Source organism: Canis lupus, chromosome 15, assembly GCF_003254725.2.
Source record: "Canis lupus dingo isolate Sandy chromosome 15, ASM325472v2, whole genome shotgun sequence".
Taxonomy (NCBI): Eukaryota; Metazoa; Chordata; class Mammalia; order Carnivora; family Canidae; genus Canis; species Canis lupus.
The window spans coordinates 12,638,932-12,666,847 of record NC_064257.1 but is presented as its reverse complement, the minus strand read 5'-3'; the positions used below and the strand labels follow the sequence as shown (position 1 = coordinate 12,666,847).

Sequence of the window (27,916 nt, the reverse complement as noted above, 5' to 3'; positions counted from 1 at the left end):
GCTCTCCTCAGCTCCGAACAATGCGTGGGGAAACCTGTCTGCCCAGGGAAACCCGTCCGCCCAGCTGTGAGGGCTGTCACGGCAGCCGCAGCACCCATCTCCCACCGTGGTCTTCCCCATCTGCCCCCCACCCAGGTCCTGGAGAAGCCCGGGCACAGGTAAGTTCTCTGTTCCCCAAGACCACACCCAGTGGCAGGGACAAGTGCAGGTGCGGGCCTTCAGAGCCAGGCCCAGTGGGCAGAAGGGAGATTTCGGGTTCCCCCACCTCGTCCCCAGGGGAGGAGCCAGGGCTCACCCAGCAGGACTTGAGCCCCAGGCTGAGAGGCCGCCCCAGGAGGTCCTGCCCAGGCCAGGTGACTGGTAGGGGTCCCGGGGTCTGACAGAGGTACCTGTGTGACTAGACCCTCTTCTTTCTCTTTGCTCTCTCCCCCCACCCTCCCCTGCGGCCCTGTCACTGTCTTTCTCAGTCTGCTCCTCTTCTGTAATAATCTTTTCCTCTAGGAATTTAGGGTCTAGCCTGCCCAGCAGGGCCTCCTCCCTCCCCCACCCTGTGACCGCACCTGGGGGCGGTGGGGTTGTGTGATCCGCACAGGGGGAGGAAGGGTGGCTGACGGTGGGGGTGGGGGGCTGGACGCAGATGCAGCCCCAGTCCGGCCACCTCTGTGCCCACTGCAGGCAGGAAGCCCTCACAGCCCAGGGCCCCCTCCATTAGACGGACACACCTTCCGTTCTCTCCCAGAGACGTAGGATTAGGAGCAGCAGGACGCGGTCTAGCACAGCTTTTAGGGTGAATCAAGGCTGAATTCAGAATCCGAATTAGCCGTAACTAGGGGACGTCACCGACGAGCTCCTTTCCTCGCCTAACAAAATCGGAATAACCAAGCTCCTACAGTTAACGTCACAATGTCGGCCAGGTTTGGCTGTGACCTGCGGGACACTGTGGCACGCACGGCAGAGGTAGTCCCCATTGTTCTGGAAGAGGAAGTTCGCAGCAGGAAGGTCGGCTTCCAGTGGTTTTTCAGGAAGAACCTGCCAGGAGGCAGAGCGAGGGGGAGGCAAGGTGAGGCCAGCCAGAGGTACCACGGAGTCTGCCCAGGATTCTTCCTGGGGCCGGGCCGGGTGCCCTGGAGATGGGAACACCCAGGCAGCAGCGTGATAGGCCGTGTCCTTCCACTGTGGATTCGGGGGGCCCAGCACACTTTGTACCACCAGCATTTCAGGCTTCACACTCAAGATCTTGCCGTGAGTGCTCCATTCCCCCAGCCAAGGGCTTCCCACCCCACCTGGCCTGGCTACGGGGTCAGTCCTTTTGGGAACGAGCAACCCAAGGCTGCTCACTCATGGCTCTGTGGAGGGGATGAGCCCTCTAGGCCCTGGGAGTTGAGAGAAAGGACCACCCAGGGGTGGGGCACCCGCCATGGAGGATCCTGGCCCTGGCACCACGGTGTGGGGGGGCAGGGCCCCCAGGGGAGAGGGAGCTGCCCAGGTCCACGCGCTTCTGGCTCCGTAAGAACACCCGGGACCCTCTCCTCTCTATGCCTTCCACTGGGTGCCAATCTCACCTGATCTGTCTTGCCAGCTTCCTCATCCTCACCAACCCCCAGAGTGACCCCCTGAGGGATTTTCTAGAATGCCTCCTGCCCCCACATTCCCCCTCTCGGCCCTAGGCTGCAGCACCCCCTCACTGCCCCCCCCCCAAAGCCATTCCCTGACCACGCACACCTGCTGAGACCCCTCTGCGGATTCCTGCCTCGCTCCACCTGGAGTGCCGTCTGCTCCTGCCCACTGCCCCCTGCCCCTCTCACCCGACACAGCCTGTTAGAAACATTCTCGTGTTGACTTGGCTCCCGTTGTTGGCGACGTGAGGGGGAATGAGGCACCCAGGCTCCTTGGGGGGTTCACATCTAGTAAGGCCACATCGGTGAGATAAATGGGGGGCAGGGTGGGGTTGGGGGCCTTCCAGCTAGGGGAGAGAAGCCTTGTAAGGAAGGGTGGTGGAGGGGGACACGGCACGTGGAAGACCTGGAGGGGCTGGGGAGGGTGGCCTGGCCGGGAACTGCACCAGGTGTGCACAGCGGTGCGAGGGCACAAGGGAAGGAAGAGCCTTGCCCTGAGCGGGCTGCTGTGGGCCCCCGGACGCTGTGACAGCTGTGGCCAGTCTGCCAGTGCGGAGCCCGAGGGCAGAGAGGCCGGGCGGCTGGATGGGGCAGCAGGAGTTTCGGGAGGGGCAGGGCACACTTAGCCTGGGAGGGTGGAGAGGGTCAGGTCACCAAGGCAGTCACCTCCCAAGACAATGCCAGAAGGCCGGAGGAAGTCTCTGGCCCCGGGAGTCCAAGAGGAACTCTGGTTTCCGGAATCTTCCATGACGGCACAGCCTACAGCCGAAGGGAGACACAGGCAGCGCACACCCCAAGTGAAGCGCCTGCTTCTCCCGACTGTGAAGTACACACGGAATAAGGAGGATGCAGGGAGGGCACCCTGACAGCAGCTTCTCAAGCGTGGTCCCTCTGTCACCCCGAGCCTGGAACTCCCGCCGTTCCAGGAGCGTCCCCGTGACCAGCAAGCCACAGCCGTCCCTGCTGCTGCTGGACTCCGAAAACAGTCTCGATTCAGATACGACTCAGAAAGAGAATGTCCGCACCACCTGTTACTCACCTGTGTCTTCCTCTGGACCCTCTCCTGGCAGCTCCCCCTTCCAGGGCGGGTCTCCATCTCCCCGCCTGCCCCCCTCTGCTGTGCTCTGTGTGAGCCCCCCCCCCGCAGGCCCGCCAGCCCCCGCCCCCCCCAGCCCCTGGGCTCTCCTGCGAGTGTCCCCGGCCCCCTCCCCGAGCCAGGTGCAGCGCAGGTGCGCGCCTCCTGTAAGGACAGCGTGGCCACATCCTCCGTCTCGGGAGCTCTGGAGAGGGTTTCCTGGGTGTGCGCGGCCTCATCCTCGAGTGCCGACACCTGCCTGCAGGGTTAAACCACTCTGGATGAGACTCTTCCCGCCTGGATTTCATAATCCCCGCTGTCTAAATGGAAAATCCGTAGTGGTCACCCTGCATCTTTCCTCCGTGGCTCTGAGCCACGGGTACGCGTGTGAGTCCTCAGCTGCCGCTCAGGAGCGCCCTTGGCTCAGAGTTGACGGGGCTGGTGTAGGTTCGTTCACTCCAGCGTGGCCTGTCTTTTCTCGTCATCCTTTCTACTTCACCTGGTCACCAGGACGCCCGTGGGCCGTCCGCAGCCGTGCTCCCTCCCGGGGCCCGCATGACCCTGCCCGCCTCCCGCAGCCCCTCTGCCCCTGCTAAGTTGTTCTGCTTCGTTGGTTGTGAGCCGGAGACAAATGACGCAGCTCTGGGAAGGCACAATTAGACAGGCCCTGAGGCGAGTCCGGGGCTCACAGATATGTCAAGGCTGGACTTGGTTGTAAGCAGCACAACATCTACTTTGCAGGTGTCAGGACCTCCCTGGCTCCCTTCCCGGCGCTGTCTGGGCTCCGGGCTGCGGCAGGGCCTGGCGGCCTAACAGGGGGTCTCAGCTGCACCGGGCGGCAGCGGGGGGCCCAGGGTTAGATGTGCGGGGAGGATGGCCGGGGTTGAGGGGGGCTGGGGCAGTCTGTCCCTGGTCACTCTGCAGCTCTGTGGGATGTGCTGCTGGGACGGGAAAGCAGGCGGCCTGGGTCTGGGCACGGCTGGTCTTCCTTGGACCCAGGGCACTTGCTGTCCTTTCCACATCCGTGCATTTGTCTGTCCCAGCGCAGGGCAGGCGTGTGGACCCACAAGTGTGAATTCTAGCCCCACACTGTGGCTTGGAATAAACATGTCTCTTCCCGGGCCTCAGTTTCCTACACTGTTTAAAAAAAAAAAAAAAGGAAAAATTATGCCTGGGGGCAGGGATTGGAGGTAGGAGCAGGTGACGCCGCCGTGGAGACTGGCAAGATCACAGCACTCTTCCCTCCTCTCCTCCCTGTCTTCCTCCTGGGAATAAGGAAAGTTGCACAAACTCACTACTGAGAAAGCTGGACTCCAGGCCCAGCTCCATCTTACTTCCCTGTGACCTTTCCCTCCCTGGGCCTCGGTTTCCTCTCCACCTAAGCCGGCGCTTGGACAGCTCAACTTCTGAGGTCCCTCCCAGCTCCAGAATTCCACGACGCTACTCCTGTCCTCATTGTCTTCCTCCTGCTGCTCCTTCCAGGAGTGGGAGTGTGCACGTCGTATGCCTGTGCACGTGTGTGTGTGTGTGTGCGCACGCACACGCGAGTGTACTGGGGGCAGGGAAAGGGAGAGAGTCCTGCAGAGGATGGGGTGGCAGTTAGGAGAAAAGGGGACCGGGACCTTCCGTGCCAGTGGGGCTCAGAGCTTTCTCAGCAGCTAATGGCACTCGGGGCTGTTTAATCATTAAAGGGCAGGAACGCAGCCAGGAGCGCCTCAAAGTCCAGCCCAGCCGGTGGTGAGTGACTCTAACAGAGCAGCATGGAGCCCGCGACAATGGGGCCCGGAGCTCCCGGAAATGGGGTCAGGCCAGCGACAGCTCCACGCGCGGTCCTGGGCTCGGGAGTCAGCCTGCACGCCTCGGACATCGGGGTCCTGGTTGTCTACTTCGTCTTTGTCATCGGCGTGGGGGTCTGGGTGAGTAGGCCCAGAGGCTGGAGTGGGGCCTCTCATCTCTGGCTGCCCGTGCTGGGGGCTGGGTGGGCCGTCGGGGAGCATAGGGCCCAGGTGCTGAGGCCCTTGGAAATCCTCTCCGACCCTTCTTTTATAGACTGAGGCCCAGAGAGGGATGTGAGTTGCCTGAGGGCACACAGTGAGCCCAGACAGGCCAGGCCCGAAGCCCCCTCCCAACTCCCTGCCTCTGCGCAGGGCCTTCGGCCCCACTCATCCCTGGCGGCCCAGTCCCCACTCCGCCGTCCTCCCCTGGCCAAGGCCGCCAACTCTGCGAACCCTCCGCTGGGGGGTGTCTTGGCAAGGAGGAGCGCCTTCTAACGGAGCTGGGGTTCTCGTGCTGTGTGCTCGTGGGGAGGGAGAGGTGAACCCAGAGTTCCTTCTGTTCTTCACTGTCACCAGGGCCCCAGTGCCGGGGAAAGGGGCCAGCGAACCCTGAGTTCAGATCCCACCTCCGACAGTTAGAGCCACGGGGCCCTGGGAACATGCACGTGCTCCTTGAGCCTCCGTTTTCTCCTGAGGTCGCTGGGAATGATGAACACTGCCCCCCAGGGGGGTCATGGCCATGGAGCAACACAACACATTTAAGTGCCTGGCAAAGTGCCTGGCACACCGTGGGCAGCAACAGGCAGCAGGTGTCATCACGGCCCCCTGGGGGGACAGGCCGGAGCCCTCAGATGCTGCTGGGTGCCAGACAGTGATTTGAGTCCCAGCTGGTCGCTCACCAGGACAGGCTCTCAAATCCTCTCTGGGCCTCAGATCCCCCAGCGTAAAGCTGGGGGACAGTCCCGGCCTCCCAAGGCTGGTGTGAGGAAGACACCTGCAAACGGTGGAGGGCGGAAAGGCACCAGCTCCTCGGTGACTTTGGACGAGCTGCTCTCTGACTCAGGCTCAGTTTCCTCGCATGTGAATGAATTCCTTCTGCCCACCTGGGCTGCCCGAAAGGCCAGCGGTGCCGGAGGAAGGTCACGCCGAGGCCCCCCCAGCAGCAGCCTCCCTGGCCCGCCTCTCCGGGGTGACCGCCTATGTTCCCTGGGAGCGGAGAGGCTCCTGCCCCATTTCTCTTCTCCTTCCTCTCCCTCGGGTATCCGTCCCACCCCTAGGCCCTGTCACAGGCCTGTTGGCTTCAGCATCTTAAACAGTCTTCGTGGTTCTGCTTCCCGGGCCCTGAGGCCTCAGAAGAAGGTCATTCATGTCCACCTCTCTTGTGCTCCAGGGCACCCCCCACCCCCCCACCCCAGCAGGCCGGGAGGCACCACCAGCCAGTTCCGGGCAGGGCCTGCGGGGCCTGTGCAGCGGGACAGAGCCGGCCAGTCCGGGATGGGGGGCGGGGGGGAGGGGGGCCTGCACAAAGGAGGGGGCGGCGGCCTCCACGCCCGCCCTCCGATCAGATCAGACGCCAGCTCTTCCTGAAGCCAGGTTGGGCCGAGGGAGGGCGCCGCGATGGTAACCGTGGTCAGGCCCGCTTGCCGGGCTCCGCGCCGTTCCAGACGGCTTTAACCTCTGTGGGCCCCAGGGAGAGGCCGTGGCGCCCCCTGAAGGCCCGTGCAGTAAAACCAGTGGGACTGAGGCCTGCTGCTCCGGCTCTGCGTCCCCCAGCGCCTGAGCCCAGGACCGGGAGCTGAGGCGGCCAGAGGTGGGGGAGTTTGGGGAGCCCATCCCATCCCATCCTCATCTCTCTCCCCTTCCTTTCCAGTCATCCGTCCGAGCCAGCAGGGGCACCATCGGCGGCTATTTCCTGGCGGGGAGGTCCATGAGCTGGTGGCCGGTGAGTCGGGCTGCCTCTCTGCCCCTTCCCACCGCTGGGTCCTCATCTCGTCTTCCCCTCCTACCCCAAGGCAGCAGCCCCCGGCTCTCCGGGCTCCCTCCCTGTGGCCCACAGGCACCCGACCTGGGACATCTTGCTAACGCACGTCTCGGAGAAGTGCCTCCTGAGTGCATGCCCTAGGCACCTGCAGAAATAACCTAGAATGTCCCTGTCCTGGAGAAGCTCAGGCTAGCTGGGCAGAGAGACACGATGACAGGAGAAACGCTGAGCTGGAGGGAAGCAGAGGGGCCGGGAGTGCTTCTGGAAGCCTCTGAGCTCAGCCAGGAGGCCGGGAAGGAGAAGCATCTGCTCAGTACTGCAAAGCAGCGAAGCAAGGGGGGTGCCAGGGGCCAAACCCCCAGCAACCTCAGGGAATCAATCCCAACTCCTTTGCAAGCCCCAATCCCTCCTCTTGGGCCACCCCACTTGTGTCTCTTGGTCCTCAGAACCACTTCCTCTTCCTGAAAGAGCATGGCGGGAGGGAAGCCCTGCCTGGAGACCCAACAGTGGGGCTGTCAGCCCGCAGGTAGCTGGCTGCATTCCCACCCGGGCACACACGGCTCCCACGCCACCAACCACCCTGTCCCTGTCTTGGTTCTCATCGTTTCCCCATCTGCGCTGCTACAGACCCCCTGAAGAGTAGAGGAGGCCCAGGGTGCTGACGGGGCTCTCTGGAAGGTTCGGGTGTCTGGGGCGGAGGAGGTAGGGGCGAGGGGTTCTCATGCCTCCAGCAGCCCAGGAGTACCTTTCTTTTCTTCCCTCTCTCTGTCGTCCAGCAGCTCTAGGACAGGCAGTGGGAGGACATGAGTCCCCGCATTTTACAGGTGAAGGTCTGTGCATTTGCAAGAGGAAGTGATTTTATTAAGGTGACAACAGGGTGCCAGCCTGGAGCAAAGCTCTTCACCTCTGGCCCCAGTCTGTCCCCAAGGCCTCGCCTCCACCCAGGCCCCCAAGCCCCTCCCTCTGCCCCTTTCCCTGCCCCATGAGGGATCCCATCAAATAATAAAAGATAACAGTAATGAGTGTTCACTAGGTGCTCAGTAACAATTGTGCAGTAATTACCGGAGTCAGACAAACAAGGTTCAAAGTTTCTGTCACTCACTAGTTCTGGAGCCTGAGCAGGTCATTTACCTGTGCCTCAGTACCCTGCTCAGGTCAAGCAGGGTAATAATAGGACATCCGGCCGGAGCTGCAGTGAAGGCTGAGTGAGGAAGCTTCGAGCAGCGCCTGGCCACTAACTGTAGCAATGATGAGGTACTAACCGTAGCAACCGCCACGATGTCGTCCTTCTATCGTTGTCTCCGTGGCCTCTGAGGAGTTTCTGCCTCCTGCAGAAACATGACCTCAACTCTGAGGCTGGCCCTGCCAGTGCTCAGCCCCTCGGCTCCCCCCTCTGCCCAGCCTTGCCTGGAGCCTGCAGGCACAGGGGTGGCCGAGGGCCTCCCCCAGTCCCTCTCATGGGGGACCCCCTCCCCTCAGCACCCTCGTCTCTGGGGGCCCCTAGATGGATGGCCCCAGTGCAGAGCCTGGTCCTCCCTACACGCACCCTGCTCCCCACGGCTTTCCTTCTTTCCCACTTGGCCACTCACTCACCAGGTGGCCTGAGGCCAGCGGCTTCATTTTTCCCAACGTTATTTCCTTCCTCTGTAAATTGAAAAGATTAATACCCATCCCTTGAAATATTTATGAAGATTAAGTGTATTCGTGCATATTAAATGCCTCGCGCAGTGCCCGTATACAGTAGGTACCCAATAAATGTCAGTTCTATCCCTCCTCCTCTTTGCTCCCTCACGTCCTCTCCTTCCTCTGATCTCAGATTTCCTGAGCCCAGGTCCTGCTCTGTCCATGGGCCATGCAGCCTGTGGTCCTGGCTCCAGATTGGTCTTGATTAAAGCTGACCCCACTTGTGCCTTGCAGATTGGAGCGTCTCTGATGTCCAGCAACGTGGGCAGCGGCTTGTTCATCGGTCTGGCCGGGACAGGAGCGGCTGGAGGTCTTGCTGTGGGGGGCTTTGAATGGAACGTAAGGAAGCAGGCCTGGAGGCTTCTCAGGGACGATGGAGGTCTGAACCCCCCCGCCTACCCCCTCCCAGGCTTTAGTGTGGAGAGGAAGCTCAGAGCTGACTGGGGAGGCTGCATGGTAAACAGAGAAACCATTTTACAGATGAGGCTCAGAGGAGGCAGAGGGACTCAGAGGTCACACAGCACTCAGACCAGGTCCTGGGTCCTTGCTTCCCAGCGGAGTGCTCCCCGACATCACCATGTGGGTAGGGGCTGCCCCTCCATCTGCATCTAGGACATGGGTACCTTCTTCTCCCCACTCTCTAAGGCAACCTGGCTGCTTCTGGCCCTGGGCTGGATCTTCGTCCCCGTGTACATCGCTGCCGGCGTGGTCACAATGCCACAGTACCTGAAGAAGCGATTCGGGGGCCAGAGGATCCAGGTGTACATGTCTGTCCTGTCTCTGATTCTCTACATCTTCACCAAGATTTCCGTGAGTACCCACTGCAGTGTGGCCATCCCGTCTCCCTGAAGATGCTGAGTTTAGGTCATGGCTTATCGCTGGCTGTAGGGATGGATGGATGGTTGGATAGATGGAAGGAAGGAAGGAAGGAAGGAAGGAAGGAAGGAAGGAAGGAAGGAAGGAAGGAAGGAAGGAAGGAAGGGAGAGAGGGAGGGAGGAATAGATGATGATAGATAGATACATAGATAGATAATAGGTGGAAGGAAGAGAGGGAGGGAGGGAGGGAGGAAGGAGGGATGAGTCCACATATCTTCAGTGCAAGCCCCCTCCCAGCAGTAATCACAGATGAGTGAGAAATGTCTGTTGGGTAAATGACAACCCATAATCCGGAGCCCGTTCATCCCGCTCCCTCTCCATCAGTTGGTTGTCCATTCAGCACCATGCACCGATCGCCTAGGATGTTGCAGTTAGAAGGGTCTTTATTCTTCCCCCACTGGCCTACACTCTGGTCAGTGGTTTGCCCATGTCCACACCGAATGCAGCCGTGGGCCTGGAACTAAAGTTTGGGTCCTGTGATCCAGTCCGGGTGTCCTTGCACGCTGCCCCGTTGTAGCCCTGGGATGGGTTTATGAAGCAGCCGTGCAGTGGGATCAGCAAACACACACTGAAAGGGACTGAGTCTGAGCTGCCAGGGCAAGAGATGGACAAAATCGTACAGCCGCTTGTCCACGATGCTTGAAAATGAGCCCAGGTCAGCTTAGGCAAAGGACGCTCTCCGAGTCCCCAGTAAACCCACACACGCGGAGCCTTCGGGGCTGGGGTCCTCCGCCCTGGGCTCCAGCCCGCCAGGTCAGCGTGGGCCCACCTGGCCACTGGGTGGGCCTCGGCTCTGCTGGGGGCAGTCAGTGAGCCCTCTCTTCTCTGACCCCTGCTCCCCACTTCACCTCCTCTGTCTTCACTTCATTCCTTCACCCCTGCCTTCACGGCACCAGATTACACTGCTCCCAATTTCAAAGATTTATGTGATGCTTCTTGGCCTGAACATCCCTCTGGCTCCTTGGCGTCTGCGAGGTCAAGCCCGTCCCCCTCAGCACGGTGCTTTAGGCTCACCCGCATCGTGTGATGAGGGCCGATAGCACCTGGTATCACTGAGCAGGAGGCGACCGTGTCCTGGTGGCATAGCGAGGGCCTCAGGTGACCTGGACTCCTGGGTCTCGGCTCTCTGCAGACTGACATCTTCTCTGGAGCTCTCTTCGTCCAGATGGCCTTGGGCTGGAATCTTTATCTCTCCACGGTGGTGCTGCTGGTGGTGACGGCTGTCTATACCATCGCCGGTAGGGCTGAGGGCATCAGGGTGCAGGCACCGGGAGCAGAGACTGAGAGCCAGGGGGAGGTGGGGAGGGCTGCCTGGCGATGCAGCAGTGAGCAGGGGTGTGGTGAGGGGACTGTCATCAGCACTGGCATCACTAGGGGCTGCTCCAGACAAAGCCACCAGCCTGCCTTGTCGTCCACCAGAGCCCCTCTCTCAGGCCTGGGCACCTGGGAACCCAGCTCAGGGCTAAGTCAGCCTGCAAGGATGGGGGATTTGAATGGTGTTGGGTGGGGAAGGAGGGAGTATCCTGGTGGCGCTACCAGCAGGGCAGAGGAACAGCCTTGGGATATTGAAAACAAGAACTGAGGCACAGCAGCCACGCTCAGGGGCCGTTGGGGAGAGAAAGGCCCGAGTGCCCGTGGCTGGGACCAGCTGAGGGCTGGGGGGTTGGAGGCAGGCGGCGGATCCACCTGCTGGGAGGGCTCCCCGGTGTGGCCAAGCATAGGACAGACGCCCAGAGAGCTCCCCCTTGGTGTCACCTGACCGGCCTTGTCCTCCGGTCTACAGGGGGCCTCACTGCCGTGATCTACACAGATGCCCTGCAGACGGTGATCATGGTGGGCGGCGCCCTGGTCCTCATGTTTCTGGGTAAGGTAGAGGCCCGAGCGCATCCCACCACCAAGTAGAAATTGCTCTCTGATCTGTCTTGGGCTTTCACCTCTGTGGTTTGGCTGGAACTTTCCAGAGCACAGAGCCAGATTCCCCATCCTTCTGCCCCCCACCTCCAGGATGGGGTTCCCGAAGAGCAGAGATGGGGCTACACCAACTGAGGGTCTGCGCCACACATCCCTTCCCCCTCCCAGTCCCATACCAGTTCCAAGCCCCCAGGCGCCACGTGGGACTGGAAGCTGGGGTGGGGGCGTGTGACAGGCTCACAGATCCCTCACTGTGGTCTCTCCACAGGCTTTCAGGAGGTAGGCTGGTACCCAGGCCTGGAGCAGCGGTACAGACAGGCCATCCCTAATGCCACGGTCCCCAATACCACCTGCCATCTGCCCCGGGCGGACGCCTTCCACATGCTCCGGGACCCTGTGAACGGGGACATTCCTTGGCCAGGCCTCATCTTCGGGCTCACGGTGCTGGCCACCTGGTGCTGGTGCACGGACCAGGTGATGCCCCAGCCAGGCCTGGCCCAGCCATCACAAGCTCCCTGCCTGAAAACCGTGCATCTAGATGCACAGGGCTTGGGACTTATTCCGGGACCAGCTCAGGGCTCACCTGTGGTGGAGCTGAGCCCTGTCCAACCCAAGTGGTGAGTCTCCACTGCTCCCTTTCCAGGTCATCGTGCAGAGGTCTCTCTCTGCCAAGAATCTGTCCCATGCCAAGGGAGGCTCTGTGCTGGGGGGCTACCTGAAGATCCTGCCCATGTTCTTCATCGTCATGCCCGGCATGATCAGCCGGGCCTTGTACCCAGGTAAGAGCTGGGCAGTGCTGCACTAGATGTGGGTTGGGGTCATGGGGGGGCCACATGCTATTTCTAGTAAGGATACCTAGTGTGTTCAGTGTTGTGGGACAAACATACAGTAGATATTTCAGAAAAAGAGATTTTTATCCAGATGTCATTTTAAAATCCTACTTTCCCTTTATGAGGAATGACCAACGAAGGCATTCTTGAGGCCTCCCAAGCATATCCTCTCTCCTTTTATCAAGATATAAGGCCTAAAACACAGGGAGGTCTATCAAGCTCTGCAGGGTAGTATATGGTCAGGAGGCTTACTGGAAGCAGCTAACTCATAGTACCCAGACACCTACCCCGCCCTTGCCCCTCCGGCCCCTACAAGAGATGCAGCTCCTGCCAGGGTCACCAGTAAACACTTACCCATGGTTTTTCCCTGTTGGAAAGCAAATACTGCACCAACCCAAGAAGGCACAAGAAGACTGGGCTCTAACGGCCATCACTTCCTCTATAGACGAGGTGGGCTGTGTAGACCCTGACGTCTGCCAGAGAATCTGCGGGGCCCGAGTGGGCTGTTCCAACATCGCCTACCCCAAGCTGGTCATCGCCCTTATGCCCGTTGGTGAGTCCTGTCTGCCCCACGCCCCCTCCACGCCCCCCTCCCAACCTCCCCAGGCCCCGCTGCCCAGGAGGGATTGCATCAAGGGTGGACACGGACGGGGAGAGGGAATAGAAGCCTTCAGCCCCACACTCCTTCCCCAACACATACACACACACACACACACACACACACACGCACATGCACACACACTTTCCACCAGCACCTGCTCTGGCTCTTATCCTGGAGAAGCAAGGATAAAAGGGCTTTATGCCATCTCCAGGATACCCGGGCTCACAGAGGGTACAGTACTGCGTACCCGGTGTGGGGACCCCGTGGGGCCGGGGGAGCCCGGGGAGGCACCTGACCCGCCTGGGGGAATGTCGGAGAAGGTTTCCCAGAGGGGAGGACATGGAGCTGGTCCTGAGGAATCTCTTGAGCAGACAAGGCTGGGTGTTTGTGGGAAACGCCATCGGGGAGGAAGGACTGTGTGTGCCAAGGCCCCGCCTCACAGAGAGCGCCAGGTGTGACCTGACGCCGCCCCGTGGGCTCACAGGCGGGAGGGATGGACGGTGGGGAATGGAGAGGAGGCCGAGGCCTGAGCGTCGGGAGGCTCAGTCTGCATGGAGGGAGGCAGAGGGACCGTGAACAAGGGGTCTGCGGTGCCCCAGGTGCGGGGTGATGGCGGCGTGGCCCGGGGCAGTGGTTTCAGAGGTGGACAGAAAAGGGTTAAAAGACATTTATGAGACAGAGGTGGCAGGATCTGGTGACAGATTACATTTGAGGGATGAGAAAGACAGAGGGATCCAGAGAGGGCCCCCAGGTCCTGGGTTTACGAGGATACCGAGAGTGGGGACACGGGAAGAAAGTCAGGTTGATGAGGGAATCCTTGAGTTGGGCTGTCCCCTCCCTCCGGTAGAACAAGAAATGAACCAAAGACACAGCAGAGGTGGTGGGAGGCCCGGGGGTGACAGGCCGTCCACGGAGGAGCTGACTGAGGGAGGCGGGAGGGGAGGGGAGCAGAGGAGGGGGTCTAGGAGGACTGTCTGGTGTGGAGACGGGAGGTTGTTAACCGAAGGAAGACACAGAAGGCCCCCGAGGAAGGTGCTGGCCTCGGTTTGCTTGGAACACCTGGGGCTTTAGGGAGGCCTCAGGAGGTGGTTAAATGTTCGGACTGGGAGGAAAGAGGGCTGACGTAGGGCTGATGGGGAGTCATCTCCTCAGGGGAACGTGAGTGGTGGTTTCTAGAAGCTTGGATAGAGGATAGAGGATAGAGACCATCATAGGCTCCACCTCCTCGAGCCCCCAGGGAGAGAACAGGTCCAGACAGGAAGGAGCTACTTCAGCGACCACACAGCTAGCTACGGGCAGAAACAAATGCGGGGCCTCTGCCTCCCAGGCCAGGGCCTTAACCCGGCACCCCAGTGTCGATAAAGAAACACAGAAACTGAAAACGCCCAAGTACTAACAGTCACCCTTCCCCAACCCCTCCGGGCCAGGGGCCCAGTACCCAAGCGTCTGCAGCTCTGAAATGCAGACTGGGATGTCCAAGCTGCAGGACCACCAGGCCCCAGCTCCTAGGGGTGCAGACGAGGAGGGGGAGCCTGGGCAGGCCTGGTGCGGGTGGCTCGGCCTATCCAGAAGCCGGCCTCGAGGCCGCCTGCAGTCCTCACGCACGCGGATGGGAACCTGAGGCGACGCCACCCCCACCCCCAAACCCTGGGCTCTGCTGGACCCTGCAGCCTCCGTGGCCCCCGGAGGGGGCTGCCCACGGAGACCTCGCCTCTCCCCAGGTCTGCGGGGCCTGATGATCGCCGTGATCCTGGCCGCCCTCATGAGCTCACTCACCTCCATCTTCAACAGCAGCAGCACCTTGTTTGCCATCGACGTGTGGCAGCGCCTCCGAAGGAAGGCTACAGAGCAGGAGCTGATGGTGGTGGGCAGGTGCGCCAGCCCCTCCTTCTGGGGGGAACCCCTCTAAGCTCCCCTCCCTGCCCTGGGCTGCCCTGGGAGATGCGGTGGGGCCTGGGCCCTGGACTGGAAGGCCGAGCGCCTGGTTCCAGCGCCCACTGCCTACGTGACCTTGGGTAAGTCCCTCCCCAGCTCTAGACATTCCTCCCCTTCTAGAATAAGGAGGAAAAACAAAATCTCTTCCCGTCTGTTGAACTTTCTCTTAGAAGGTGGTCAACAGAGTAAGTGAGGGAAGCCGAGGAAGCGCGCACCCCAGGGAAGTGAACCGAGCTGGGGAAAGTTAGCAGGCAGCTCACCCGGAGCTTTAGGATCAGCTCGGGCCTGGGCCCAGTGGCAGAGGCCTGTGGGCGACCCCGCCTGACTCACCCGGGCGTCCCCTTGCATCGCACCCCTGCCGGGGTCGCGGGGTGACTGTCCTGGGCTGCTGGGGCCGCCTCAGCGGGGGAGCTCGCGGGACGGCCGCCCCCAGGGCCGCAGGGCCTTGAGCAGCCAACTGGGGAATTTGAGCTTTGTCTGGTGGCTTCGATTTGTGCTTCGCAAACTATGGCTGGTGGCTTGTCCTTTTCTCCCTAGGCTTGTAGTTGAGGTGGGGCCAAGGGGGCGCTTTCCAAGCTCTGCTTCATCACGTCAGGCTCCGTGACTCGGTGACTCGGTGACTCGGTGACTCTGTGACTCGGGTTTCTGGACTAACGGGTTTCTTCTCCCTCCGGTAGATGGGCTGGAGTCGCGGTCACCTGCCCTCTTGCGTGTCCCTGCTTCGCGCTCCCCGGCCCGTGCATGGGGGGCTCCTGGGGGACTCCGGCCGCGAGGCCTGAGCATCCACGGACTGGGAGGGGAGGGATGAGCACCCACCGCCTGGGTGGCGGCTGTGGGGCTGTGGGGAGGGGGACAGGAGAGGACCGGGCGGGTCCCTTCCCTCTGTTCATCAGTGGGGCTCGCGCGCCATCTCCTGGCCGCGCGTATCACCGCGCCCCACGTGTCCGAGGTTTTCAGCACGTTCGGGAAATCGAGGAGAGGGCGGTAGGGGTCTTGGGCCTGCGCCAGCATCCGCTGAGGGGGAGTCAGGAGGTGACGGCGGCGGAGTCCCTTCTCTGAGCCAAATGCCAGGGTGAGGAGCAGGAGGTTAGAGCCGGGGCCGCCCGAAGCAGGGAAGAGGGCCCACGCCGAAGCCGTCCTGGGGGCGCTGTCCTGCACAGGGCGTGGATGCCGGGAGAGGGGTCCCAGGCCGAGACCAGAGGCATCTACTGAGGTGGGGGGGTTGTGAAAGGTTGTGTTCCTCCCGGAAGAGCGGGTGGGCTACATGACCTCCAAGACCCCATTTCAAAATTCCTGGGTTTCTGGGATTCTGATCCCAGAAAAAGTCTAAGTTTCTGGAATCTTTGCATTTCCAGGCTCCTAGCATTCTCTGATTCCGTGGCCACGTATCCCCCACCCTTCTCCCTTCCGGTTCCTATGCTTCACCTTCCCCCATCCCATGCCCAGGCCAGCCTGAGCGCTCCTCACAGTGCCCTGTGCCCTCCCCGCAGAGTGTTTGTGGTGTTCCTGGTTGTCGTCAGCATCCTCTGGATCCCCATCATCCAAAGCTCCAACAGCGGGCAGCTCTTTGACTACATCCAGTCCGTCACCAGCTACCTGGCCCCGCCGATCACCGCCCTCTTCCTGATGGCCATTTTCTGCAAGAGGGTCACAGAGCCGGTGAGTGCAGCAGGGCACCTCTCTCCCTGGGCACAGAGGGCCAGGAGGTCCAGTGTGTCCGTAGCCTGGGGTCGCCCTCAGGCGTATTGGACAGGCCCCCTGCCTCCCAAAGGAGCTTCCGTCTCCCCATCCACAGCATAGGGTCTTTTTCTTTTTCTTTTTTTTTTTTTAAGATTTTATTTATTTATTCTTGAGAAACACAGAGAGAGGCAGAGACACAGGCAGAGGGAGAAGCAGGCTCCATGCAGGGAGCCCAATGTGGGACTCGATCCCGGGTCTCCAGGATCACGCCCCAGGCCGAGGGCAGAGGCTCAACCATTGACCCACCTACGCGTCCCCGCAGCATCAGGTCTTGATTTATTCATTCACTCAACCAGCATTTCATCGACCCTATTATGGAGGCTTCTAGATGCGATGGCTGACAAGGTGCATGTAGGTCTCCCATCACCGAGCCAGGTGGGAGGGAAGATGATTCAACAAGAAATACTAATAATGGCTGCGGTGTGCGCGCACGTCGGGAGCACCTACCCTACGGGGTGCTCGGGAGAGACATCCGAGCCTCCACGGCCTCATCTCCCTGCTGCTACCCGTGGTGCACAGAAGGGCTGGGTGCAATTCTGGGTGCTTCTGCTCATTCTAGAATTCTTGAAATCAGGATCAGCATCTCATTTTTAAAAATACAATCCACCTGACTCTCACATACAGGGGCCAGGTAAAGGTTAGGGTCAACTGGCGTTAGAAATGGGACAGGGGAGGAGCCAGAGCTTTTCTTTTTAAAAAAATAAGAGAGGAAGAGCTTCATTCTGATTTTTTTATTTATTATAACAGAAAATCAGGTTGGGGGATCCCGGTTTCCCCTACTTATTACAAAAGCATATTTCATTCCAGTTGAATGCTACGCATTTATACTTAGTATTAATTAATAATTTCTCTTATCATTGCACACGAGACAACTCTATGCTGGAGAGGCTGAGTCATTGTTTCCACTACTCCGGGCCTTTGAGTTCAGACGAAGCCTCAGCATTAGTGGGGAGCTCCCTGGCGGGGGGCCCCCCCCGCAAACACCATAACAAACCGGCGGCCTTTAGCTGGCCAAGGCCTCCCGCCTGACCCCGCCCTGGCCCCTGTCTGCTCTCTCTCCACAGGGAGCCTTCTGGGGCCTCATGTCCGGCCTGGTAGTGGGGCTGCTGCGCATGATCCTGGAGTTCTCGTACCCGGTGCCAGCCTGCGGGGAGGTGGACCGGAGGCCGGCCGTGCTGAAGGACCTCCACTACCTCTACTTCGCGCTCCTGCTCTGCGGGCTCACGGCCGTGGTCATCGTGGCCGTCAGCCTGTGTACCGCCCCCATCCCTGAGGAAAAGGCAGGTGGAGAGCCTGTACTGGGGCCCCTCCCGGCGCTCCCCTACCTCCAGGGCCCGGGGTGCTACCGTCCAGTTTCATGCCATTGGGTCGTCTCCCTTGTGGCCACACACATGTCCTGGGGGGTGGGGGGGAGCTCACTGGATTATTAATTCCCACGGGAAAAGTGATTCATTCAATTGGCAAATTCCTCAGTGAGCACCTGCTGTGTGCCAGGCACTGTGCCAGGGTTGCAGAGACCAACGGTCCCTGCCAGCGTGTCGGGTGCCGACACCAGCCCAACAGTCACTCTAGCACGATGGGGTGCAGGAGGCCCACCCTCCGACGTGGGGCCGAGCACGGGAGGGGCGGTCACCCCGGCGGCTGTGGGGGGTTCCCTGGCGAGGGCACAGTGAGCTGGCCCCAAAGGACTGGTGGAGATTCGCTGGCCAGTCAAGAGCTGGGGAAAGGAGCCCACCAGAGGAAGTGCTCCCGCGCAGAGCAAGTGCTCCCCCTATGCTGGCAGATTTACCAGTCCCACCTTTCACCTTCCCAGCAGGAGTACTGGGCGGCTTGGGCGCTGCGGGCCTGGGCCACAACCCGGCGCTTCCCAGCTGGAGCATGGTCCTCAGAGCTCCAGAGGCGGGAAGGCTGGGATGAGGTGTGGGCAGAGCTGTTTCCTCGGAGGCCCCCTCGTTGGCTTGCCGACCGCTGCCTCCCCCTCTGTCATCACCCTGTCCTCCCCTGTGTGCGTCTGTGTCCCAGTCTCCTCTTCTTAGGAGGACACCAGTCATACTGCATTAGGGCCTTTCTAAGGTCCTCATTCAACCCTAATCACCACTTTAAAGGCCTTATCTCCACACACAGTCACCTTTGGACACACTGAATTGGGGGGGGAGGGAGATGTCATTTAGCCCATAAGAGAGCCTGTGCCACAAGTCAGGCCCTGAAACATTGGGTGGAAGTTGTAATCCCATCCATTACCCAAATGGCGCTTTCGAGTCTGCGAAATGACTTCATGCCCTCGGCGGAAGCCGACAGAGGCTCACTCCAGAAGGGCTCTCTCCCCACTGCTTGAATGTTCACCTCCTTCTCCATTATCTGCTGTCTCACTCCTGCACTGACGTGTCTCCCACCTGACAATCTCTTCCCCGGACCCTGTCCTTCCCCAGTGACGGAGCCTCCCCTCGGCTCCTCCGCAGCAGACTTTGCAGGATGGCCTCCCCTGCCAGCCTCCACTTCCCTCCTCTTGTCTACTTCTCATCCAGCCTGGCTGGTGTCCCGCCTTCCCACCGAAATTGCTCTAAGACCCCAATAACCTTCTTGTTGCAAACAATTAATGACCGCATCCCCATCTTCATCCTCCCTGAGCTCTGAGAAGAACCGGCCACCACTGACCACTTCCCGCAGCCTGGAGACCTCTCTTCCGTTCACGCCCGTGACATAAGCCTCTCCAGTTTTGTTTTTCTATCCTCCGATCACTCCTCTGCCTTCTTCATGGTCTTCAACATCAGTGTTCCTTAGGGCCCACCTGTGGCCTAGGGCCCTTCTCACCCCACACCGTCCCTGAGCTGTCTTATCCGTACCTGTGAGTTCAACAATCCTCTACATGATGAGGAAACTCCATTCTCTTTCTCTAGCCCAAGATTCAGATCAAACTCCGCCTGCCTCCTGTAACAGAGGCACCACCCGTATACTCTAACGACACGTGGTGGGAGTGTGAAGTCACATTCACTGGAGGTATTTGTAAGCAGAGAAGCAGCTGGGCTCTCACAAAACCACACGGGGACATGGCTGGACGTCAGTGGGGAGGGTCCTGGGAGATGACCCCTCACTCTGCACACTGCTCTGCACTACACATACACTACACGTATGTGTAGGGATTTTGGGACAGGGCTGGGGATACCTGGGCCAATGTGTGACCCAGGTCTTTCCCACTGGGCTGGGAAAAGAGCTCAGAGCTCACATAGTTGTGGTTGGTTGCAGCTGGTATGAGCCAGAGAACTTTCTGTGCTTTCTGCTCGGAGAGAAGCAGAGGGGGGAAAGCACCAGGGCCACACAGGGGGTGCAGCTTTGCTTCGTCACCAGGCTCTTCAGGCTCGCTCACCACCCACCTGGGGGCCAAGGCAGGGCCTTGAGAGCCATGCTCGCTGCTTCTGGCCCCGAAGACCACCCCTTTCTCCTACCCTGGGTGCTCTGTATCTCTTCTCTGCTCTTCCACCAGCCTCCAGCCTGCATCCCTTTGATTCATTCTGAGGGATCTATCTAAATCCTACAACTTAGAGTCTCTTCCCTTTGACGTCTGCAGTGACTCTCCACGGTCTGCAAGATTCCCTTTAAGACCCTGGACTCCACAGCCGGGCCTCGGAAGCCGCCTGCCTCCCTGGCCGGCCCCTTCCCCCCAGCCTGTGGGTGCGGCCCGGAGCAGGTGCTCAGGGCAGGCACAGATCTCCAGAAGAAAGGGCGCTGGGGCCGCGAGCCAGGCCTCCAGGCTGGGCCCTGGGCTGGGCCCCTGTTCCCCACTGCTCACTAGTAGCTCGGCTTTTCCCACAGCAAGACTTGCCCACAAAGGAAACTGAGTCAAACAGCATTTCCTTTCCCTCCAGCTGGCTCGCCTGACATGGTGGACCCGACACCATCCCCACCCTGAGCTGGAGAAGGAGGTCCCTGAGGGAGCACCAGGGACCCCTGAGATGCCATCCGGGGTGCGCCCTGCAGAGGGGGAAGCGGCAGAGTGCTGCAGCCAGGCCCAGGAGCAGCAGGCAGGTAGGCTGGGGGCAAGCTGCGGCACGGCCTGGGGGTCACGGGGGGCCTCTGAGGTGTGCCGGAGAAAACATCACCGTTCCTCCTTCCCGCATGGCTGTTAAACTAGTTGTCAAAACAGACAAACAGGGAAGGCGGTCAGGAGCCCAAAGATAGGTAGGAAGACTTCCTTTAGGTCCTGGGGGCTGCGTTTCCTTACACTGAAGCCCAACACCACACAGACGTGCCCCTGGGTCGCCTCCCCGTGCGCCCTGCACTAACAAGGAGCAGGAGGGAGGACAGAGCCCAGCGTGCCGCGCCCCCCCCCCCCCCCCCGGGCTTCCCAAACCTACCAACAGGCCAGTCCCTTCCTCTCCTCTGGCTGAATGAGTCTGAGGCCAGAAAGTCAAAGGGTGTTCCCTCCAGATGGAAGGACACATGGGGCACGTCCAAGAAGCGGGCCCCCCCTCTATTATTCATTTACTCCCACGGGGCTTAGCCACTCTGCCTGGAGCCACACAGAAGCAGGGCTGGCCGCTGGGCGTCCACACAGTCCTGCCCATCTGTGCCAGGTTCCTAAGGCCAACGACCATTCCTGTGGGTGCCAGCCTGGAGCTGCTGATGGGCCACATACATTTTGCCTCCTAGAGGTTCCTAAGCGGGTTAGAACAGTAGCTTAGTCAGGTTCACTCCAAGGCCGCGGGGTCCCTAAAGTTGAAAACTGGCTAAGGACATAATGTCGCTGTTTCAGACACAACTGACCTTCCTGTAGTGTGATCACATAATAACGTCACAATCGTCTGGTATGAGGACACTATAGAGATTTCCTAAATTATAGGATTCCCAAGGAAAAATTACAGTCAAACAAAGTTAACATCATTTTGCCGGTTAAAGCCCCAAATCAATGTCTCTTGCCTTCGAGAAAGAATAATTTAATGAAATTTAAGTCCTAAATTAACTTCCTGCCTCAGTCAGAGGGAAGCCAGCCCCTGGGTGGAGAGGGTGCGCCTTCGTCAGCCGCCCTCTCCCACTGCATTTGGCTCCATCAGGGCCTCAACAAGCCCCTGGTGCCCACACTTCTCATAACTCACGTAAGGTGAGAGCTTAGGTAAGATGATCAAAGTGCCAGTTGTCGGGCCTGAACGGCTGGAGGCACTGCTGCTCAGGTCCCTCGTCTTTGCCAGGTTTGGGGGGCCCTGTGCTTCCCCCGAGGCCTGAGAAATTGCCCACCTCTCTTGACTGCCTCCCCTTTGCTAAGGCCCGGCCTAGAGAAACAGCCAGGTGCCTAGAGTCAGTGACGTCCTAAGCTCAGCCTCCCGCCCAGATCTAACTCTCAGGTCTTCTCGCCTGAGATGCAGCAAGTAAAAGCCAGTGGTGCACCGTGCAAAGCCTGCGTAATGGAGAACGTAAGCCTTTACACACTTCCGAAGGTCAACACCCACGTAGGCTTACTTCAGGAAGCACCACCAAGGCTCACAGTCACCCCCTCCGTCTAATCAGTTACCCCACTAGTTGCAGCGTGTTGCACAATGTAACCCCTTGTCTCTCAAGCTTCATGGTCTGTGCACCTTATGGGGTCTCCCAAAGGGTTCCCCCCCCCCCCCATCGTGGCTGGAACCAGGTCTAGGTCCCTAAGAAATGTATGGCGCGGAGGTAGATGCCAAGAGAAGAAAGGGGAAGGTAAGAAGCTAGGGAGGAGGGAGGGCACAACTTGCCTCTCCCGGCTGAACCCCAGCACTAGGTGGACTCACCCTGTCGTTGCAGCTTTCCCTGGCTCCCCCCATCCCCCTGCCACAGGGCAGAGTCTGTCCCCGGGGAAGCAGAGAAATGCCTGCCTCCCGGGGTGGGGTGGGGGAGCACTTTCTTCCCAAAAAGACAAAGGAGGCACTTCTCACTCCTTCTGGAAGGCAGCCTCTGGAATCCCCCTCCCAAAAGGCCCAGGGGCAGATGAAGGCGCATCGGTGTGTCATCTGAGGTTAAACAGCAAAACAGCAGTGTGGGTTTGTGCCCTAAAAAGAGAAAGAAGAGAAACATTGTACTGCCAGCGAGTAGGTCTGAAGGAAGTGTACACATGGGGTTGTAGACAGACTTAGAGGGACCGAGTCTCTGCTCACCAGTCACCACCTAGTGACTTCTTGGGGCCTCGGAACCGGCGTGCGATGCACGGGCCTGAGGACCATCGGTGCATCACCGGCCTCCGAGGGCGGCCCTGAGCATCAGGAGAGCTCTTGGGTGGGCTTGGAATAATGCTAAACCGCTAAAGCCCAATGCAATAGAAAAACCTCACGCCTGGAAATGCTTTTGCTGCTCTGTGCCCTCGAAGGCGTCCCTCCACTTCCCTGAGCCTCTTCCCTCCTGGTACAGGGAGGGGGCAAGGCCACATGGTATGTTGACGGGACCAGAGGCCGCACTCTGTAGTCGCACTGAACTTACCAGGTACCGAGTTCCAGAGTCATTAAGATAATAGGGCATTTCCAATTTCAATGAATGTTATTTTGATGGGCTATCTGCTAGTGCAAAACAATTTTTTAAAATATTGACTTTATTACTTCTTTTAAACTTAATTTTTGGTGAACTGAGCTACCCTTTAACCTCCGAGCAACCCCGTCCTGGTGCAGGAAGCCGGGTCTGCACTGGCCTCGTGCACGGTCAGAACATGATAGTCACCAGGCCTCTCCCTGCTGCCCAGCCTGGGTCACTTTTTAAAATGCTAGCGAATGTCCATTCTCGTTCGATGCTCAAGACAAGCTGGAGAAAGCCGAGCACCCGGCCAACCTATTTGAGAGAGAATGATGCTGCGGCTCGGAGAGGCCGAGGGGGTGACTGTGCACTGGGCCTTGGGGAGGCCAGGGGTGGGGGAGCGGCCCTGGAGGGGCCCCTGGGTCCCAGCCCGGGGGCCGCCCCAGTCGGTCCTCGTGCTCGGAGTTGACAGGAGCCCCATCACCCTCACCCCGTGTCCCTGGCCTGCGTCGCCGGGAGGCTCTGCTGGAGGAGTGCTGTGGCCAGGGCTCCGGCCGGGCCCAGCCTGTGGGCTCCCAGCAAGGCCAGTGCCGCCCCCCTTTCTGTGCAGCCCCCTCGAGTCTCACCAGCTCCCCGCCTTTCACCCCCCCCCGCCTCCTCCCCACCTACCCCCCCTACCCCGCTCCCCCTGCCCTCCCGCTATGGTCCTCAGGCCCGTGCAGGCGGTGTGGCAGGCTGCTGGGGGCCTGGCTCTGCGGGCTCCCCGGACACCCCGAGCCAGCACTGAGCCCCGAGGACGCGGCTGCGCGCAGCCAGGCACTGACCAGCATCGCCGAGGAGCCGCTCTGGAGAAGCGTCTGCGACGTCCAGGCCATCCTGCTGCTGGCCATCAACGTCTTCCTGTGGGGCTACTTTGCGTGACTCTGCAGACCTGGCGGCAGTGGCAACAGCGGACGGGCCGAGCCCGCGGGAGCCCCGGCCTGGTGTGCACACGGCCCGGGGAGAAAGGGAGCCCGGAGAGGGCCGTGGGCTGCTCGGGCCCACGCGGCAGGACTCACACGGGGGCTTCCGACTCCAGCTCTTTCTCCCGTGACGCTGCCCTACACCCCTACCTCAGAAACACTCTACCCTCTTGGTGCTTCTGTTCCAAAACTTTTAGGATACCTGTGGTTTGAGGGTTAAAAAAGTGGAGGCTATAAGAAGAGGGGTTGCAAGGACACTGCAATGTCCAAGTGCACTTTGCTCCCCTGTACCCGCCCCCCGCCCTGTTCCCAACCCCTAGCCATCACTTTGTAGTGGGCGCCAACCCAGGAGGGGCCTTTCCTTCCTCTGACACACCCCAGGGAGCGAGGGCCCAGAGGGGAATGTGGTGCGGTGACAGGTGGTGTTTGGGGCAGGGACCTCTGCGGCAGGGGCTCTCGTGGCACCACTCATTCTGCCTTTTGCCACCGTCACTTCCAAACATGTGCAGAGTCTCTGTGGCCTCGAGGAGTTTCAAGTCCAGGAGAGCCCTGACTTGCTGGAGACCGTAGGCACTGGGGGGGCTGGCTCGGCTAGCCTGGGAGCCCCCCGTCTTCTCCCCCTGCCTGCCGGGCATCGCCCTCCCCGGAAGGCATGTGACCCCAGCTGCCTGATGCCACAACTGGGTCAGGATCCCACTCCTACTCCCGCCCCTCTGGCCCTGCCTCCGTGGCAGCACTGCTCCCTGGGGCCTCCACGGGGCAAGGACCAAGCACAAGGGCCACATCCCAAGTGACTGTACCCAGAGAGTACCAATGCTCAGTAAATGGTGCCTTAGTAATTCTCTAAGGTCCTGGCACCTTTGCACGGCGGCAGGCTGGGCTGTGACGTGGGAGCCAGCTCCTTCGGCCGGGGCGCTCACACCATGCCTCACATGTCCAGAGAGACCACGGTCCCATCCCATTGCCATAACTGACTACAAATAAAATTCTAGGCCTTTGAGGCTTAACACAGCTGATTCTGTGAACACCTGCTGCTGCTGCCTCCACATTTCTGTGTCCTCTGACCTGTGACCTCATCTCGCCAGGTGTCATCTCACCTGGCCACGCTTTCCTCACTGTTCCCCACTCACCTTCCCTGGGAATTCAACTTTTCCCCCTCGTTTTCCCCCCAGACCATTCCCTTGAAGCATTTGTGTGCAACCAAAGGTACTGAAAGTTTGGGGAGGGAAATATTCTTAAACCACAGAAGCACAATTTAAAGTTAAATGTTGAGGGGAGCCCGGGTGACTCAGCGGTTTAGCGCTGCCTTCGGCCCAGGGCAGGATCCTGGAGACCCGGGATCGAGTCCCACATCGGGCTCCCTGCATGGAGCCTGCTTCTCCCTCCGCCTGTGTCTCTGTCCACCCCCCTCCCCTCTCTGTGTGTCTCTCATGAATAAATAAAATCTTTAAAAAATAAAGTTAAATAAAGTTAAAGGTTGAACATCCTCACTTTCAGAAGCCTGGAACAGCCTCCATGAGAGCTCCCCCCAGGCCGCTCAGGCTCCAACCTCCTGCTGCCTGCGCTGTGCGGCTCGCGCCCTCCCCAGAGACGCAGGAGCATGCTGGCGGAGGTGGCCGCTCTCCTCCTCCAGCCTCCTTGCCTGGCTACTTCCAACTTACTCCTCGCCTCAGCAAAGAAATGATGCACATCCTAAGGGGAGCCGTATTTCCCTCCCATGACCTTACCACGGCCACCTGCCTTCCAGAGCAGCCGAGTCCCCAGCACCCAGTGTAGAGTCTCCTGGTCCCCCGACTCGACCTTCGGAGAGCCGTCAGAGCGACATGTCTGTACAAAGATTTCCTTAATGTTCACCTTGTCTCCTAGGTTGCAAGCTTCCCCCACCGAGGCACCATCACGTGCAAAGGTACCTGGCACCGGGTGGGTGCTCAAAACAAGGTGTGTGAGCAAGTGAAAGAATGCATTAGTGAATGAGACAAAGAGCATCCTTAGCAGAGGAAACCGATTCTCAGAACACAGGGGTGGGGGAAAGCCGTGGCACGAACCATCGGGAAACTAATCGTAGTTTCAAAGGTCTGCAGCGGCAAGGCCACCATCAGGCCGTCTGTTCCTTGTCCGAGCGTGGAGAGCGCCTCCCTGCCTGGTGCCTGTGGCCCTGACCAGGCCTCGCAGGTGGTGGCCAGCGCCCAGGCTGCACTTGGGGCCCGCCCCACGGTCCCGATGCCCTGTGCGGGGAGCGGCAGGCCGGAGAGCCGGGGTGGCCCTGCTAAACCTGGACCGTCATTATCTCTTGCCCGGATCGCTGCACCGAGCCTCCTCCTGGCCATCACCCATCTCCGGGTTCAAGGCCTCCTCCTCCTCCTCCAGTTCACGTCTTTGCACGAGGTCAGTCTTGGGTTGCCCGTTGGTGTGAGACTCTCTACGATGTTGCTTATTAGCCTAGCAGGAGGTGCTATAGAAACTGCTAGAAATACGTCCCAGAGTCAGTCCTTGGGACGCCCCCTCTACAGCAGCCAGGGAGAGGCTGTTCGTATAGTGGTTAGGAGCGGGGAGTCCGAAGCCTGACCTTCTGGAGCCTCCTGGCTCTGCCCCTTGCTAACCACACGATCCTCTCTGACTCCTTTGTGCAAGTTGGCGCTGTTAATTGCAGCAACTGCCAGGAGTTGGTGAGGGATTCAGGGAGGCGGTTACACAGAGTACCCTAACCAGTGCCTGCACACAAAGTCGTCATTAAATTCAACGAGCACTCGCCAGTACTGCTGCTAAGGGTAGGGCTGAGATGGGCGCACGGCGGACCCGACACTTCAGAGCCACGGCACAACACGCCGCCAGAGCAAAGGGGAGAGTGATGAATTTCCCTTAAGGAAACGGGAAAGGGCAGAACAAAAAAGTTCATGTTGGAGCTGGACCTTGGATGATGAGGAGGTTTTCTGGGACAAGTCATACAAGGTAGAGGGGCAGCATGAGCAGGGCGGGGAGGTGCAAAGGTGCATGCGGGGCCCCCGGCAAATCGGGATACTCTTTGCTCATTTGCAGATACTGACTCAACACATTTTTAAAAAAGATTTAATTTATTTATTCATGAGAGACAGAGAGAGAAAGAGAGAGAGAGAGAGAGAGAGAGAGAGAGGCAGAGACACACACAAGAGAAGCAGGCCCCACGCAGGGAGCCCAACTCGGGACTCGATCCCGGGTCCCCTGGATCAGGCCCTAGGCTGAAGCCAGGTGCTCAACCGCTGAGCCCCCCGGGCGGCCCTGACCCACCACATTTAATCTCCTTTATAAATCACGTTTCGTTTCAGCCTCTCGCCTCTCAGGCAGGGAGCTCTGAGGCTTACTGGCCGGGGCAGGAGAGAGGTGTGCGTCTGGCCCTGACGCAGGGGCTGCGGCTGCCCCTGCCGCTCACCAGTGCTGCGCCCGGGACTCCCTGCGGAAGGTCCTAGAGCTCCGTGCTGAGAGCTTCCTCTGGCTGCAGCAAAATGCTTCGCCCCCCGCATGGGGGTTGGGGGTGCTGAGGGCCTGGGAACAGTGCCCGACCAACGACAGACTAGAGTTGGAGAAACAAGGAGGCCTCCTGGGAAGCACCTCAGAGGTCCTCGGGGGCTGAGCCCCGGCTGCCCACAGCATCGGCCTGCCCGCGATCACGACCTCACCTATTTTCAAATTCTCATTTCCTCACGTTCCTGCGGGGATCCCGGGATCACCTGACAAGCGACTTGCACCTGCTTCTAAGTGCTGTTTCCGGGAAACCAAACTAAGCCATTTGAGACTCGAAGGTCCTTGCGACCGAGCTTGATGTTGCTGCTACTTGCTTTGTGAGCAACCCCTGCCCACACCATACCTCAGTTTCTTCATTCTTAATAAGAGGATGGCGGGGGTGGGGGTTGCAAAGACATGAGCTAGTTGAGATGAAATCTAGGAGTCTCCCAATGCCAACACTGTGTGCCTCTGACTCAGTCCCAGCTTTGTGTGGGTTTGGGGCAGGGAGCGGGCTGTGCAGGTGCACTAGGGTGGAGACAGAACACAGAGAAAATCACCGAGAAGTAGTTTTTAGAGAAATGAAATGGGTTTGCCATGAGCAATAACGGCATTAAGAAGCTGCTTTGGGCTATAAAAGGGTGATGTTTAAAAACAAACGGTACTCTTAAAAATACCATGAAGAAACATCTTTAAAAGTGATCTGTAAATTGAGCTTGGACCACAAAAGCACTCAATTTAATACGTGAGACTCGTAACTGTGTCCCTGGGTGTGAGAGTTCACATCAGTTAAAAGGTGGTGGAAACTGCTGGAAGCTCAGGCAAAACAGGGTCACTTTTCCATTAACCTAGAACTCGTGTCTCTCTAGACTTCCAGCCCTAAGTAAGATTACTGTAATTTCTCCTTTTTCTCCAGGGTGGAAAGTTGGGAGAACTTTAAAGGTTATATATAAATATAAATCCTAGAGACTTAAATTGAGCTAGTAACAGTTTGC

At 59.5% G+C, this 27,916-nt stretch overlaps 1 protein-coding gene across 3 annotated transcripts; it reads left to right on the top strand.

The window, feature by feature from the left end:
- On the top strand, nucleotides 1–24,919 carry SLC5A9 (solute carrier family 5 member 9). Of its 3 annotated transcripts, XM_025420159.3 has the most exons (15): nucleotides 1–158; nucleotides 4,383–4,607; nucleotides 6,337–6,408; nucleotides 8,365–8,469; nucleotides 8,776–8,940; nucleotides 10,139–10,244; nucleotides 10,790–10,870; nucleotides 11,186–11,391; nucleotides 11,561–11,696; nucleotides 12,193–12,300; nucleotides 14,070–14,220; nucleotides 15,774–15,942; nucleotides 17,088–17,303; nucleotides 19,887–20,046; nucleotides 23,195–24,919. In XM_025420159.3, the coding sequence occupies exons 2-15, from the start codon at nucleotides 4,452–4,454 to the stop codon at nucleotides 23,401–23,403; spliced, it is 2,040 nt and encodes a 679-aa protein (XP_025275944.3). In that variant the 5' UTR covers nucleotides 1–158; nucleotides 4,383–4,451; the 3' UTR covers nucleotides 23,404–24,919. The 3 variants fall into 3 exon arrangements, with proteins under 3 accessions (XP_025275944.3, XP_048950330.1, XP_048950329.1); XM_049094373.1 differs by lacking the exon at nucleotides 1–158 and having other exon boundaries at nucleotides 4,145–4,607; nucleotides 8,365–8,547; XM_049094372.1 differs by lacking the exon at nucleotides 1–158 and having other exon boundaries at nucleotides 4,148–4,607.
- Nucleotides 24,920–27,916: the final 2,997 nt, after the last annotated feature.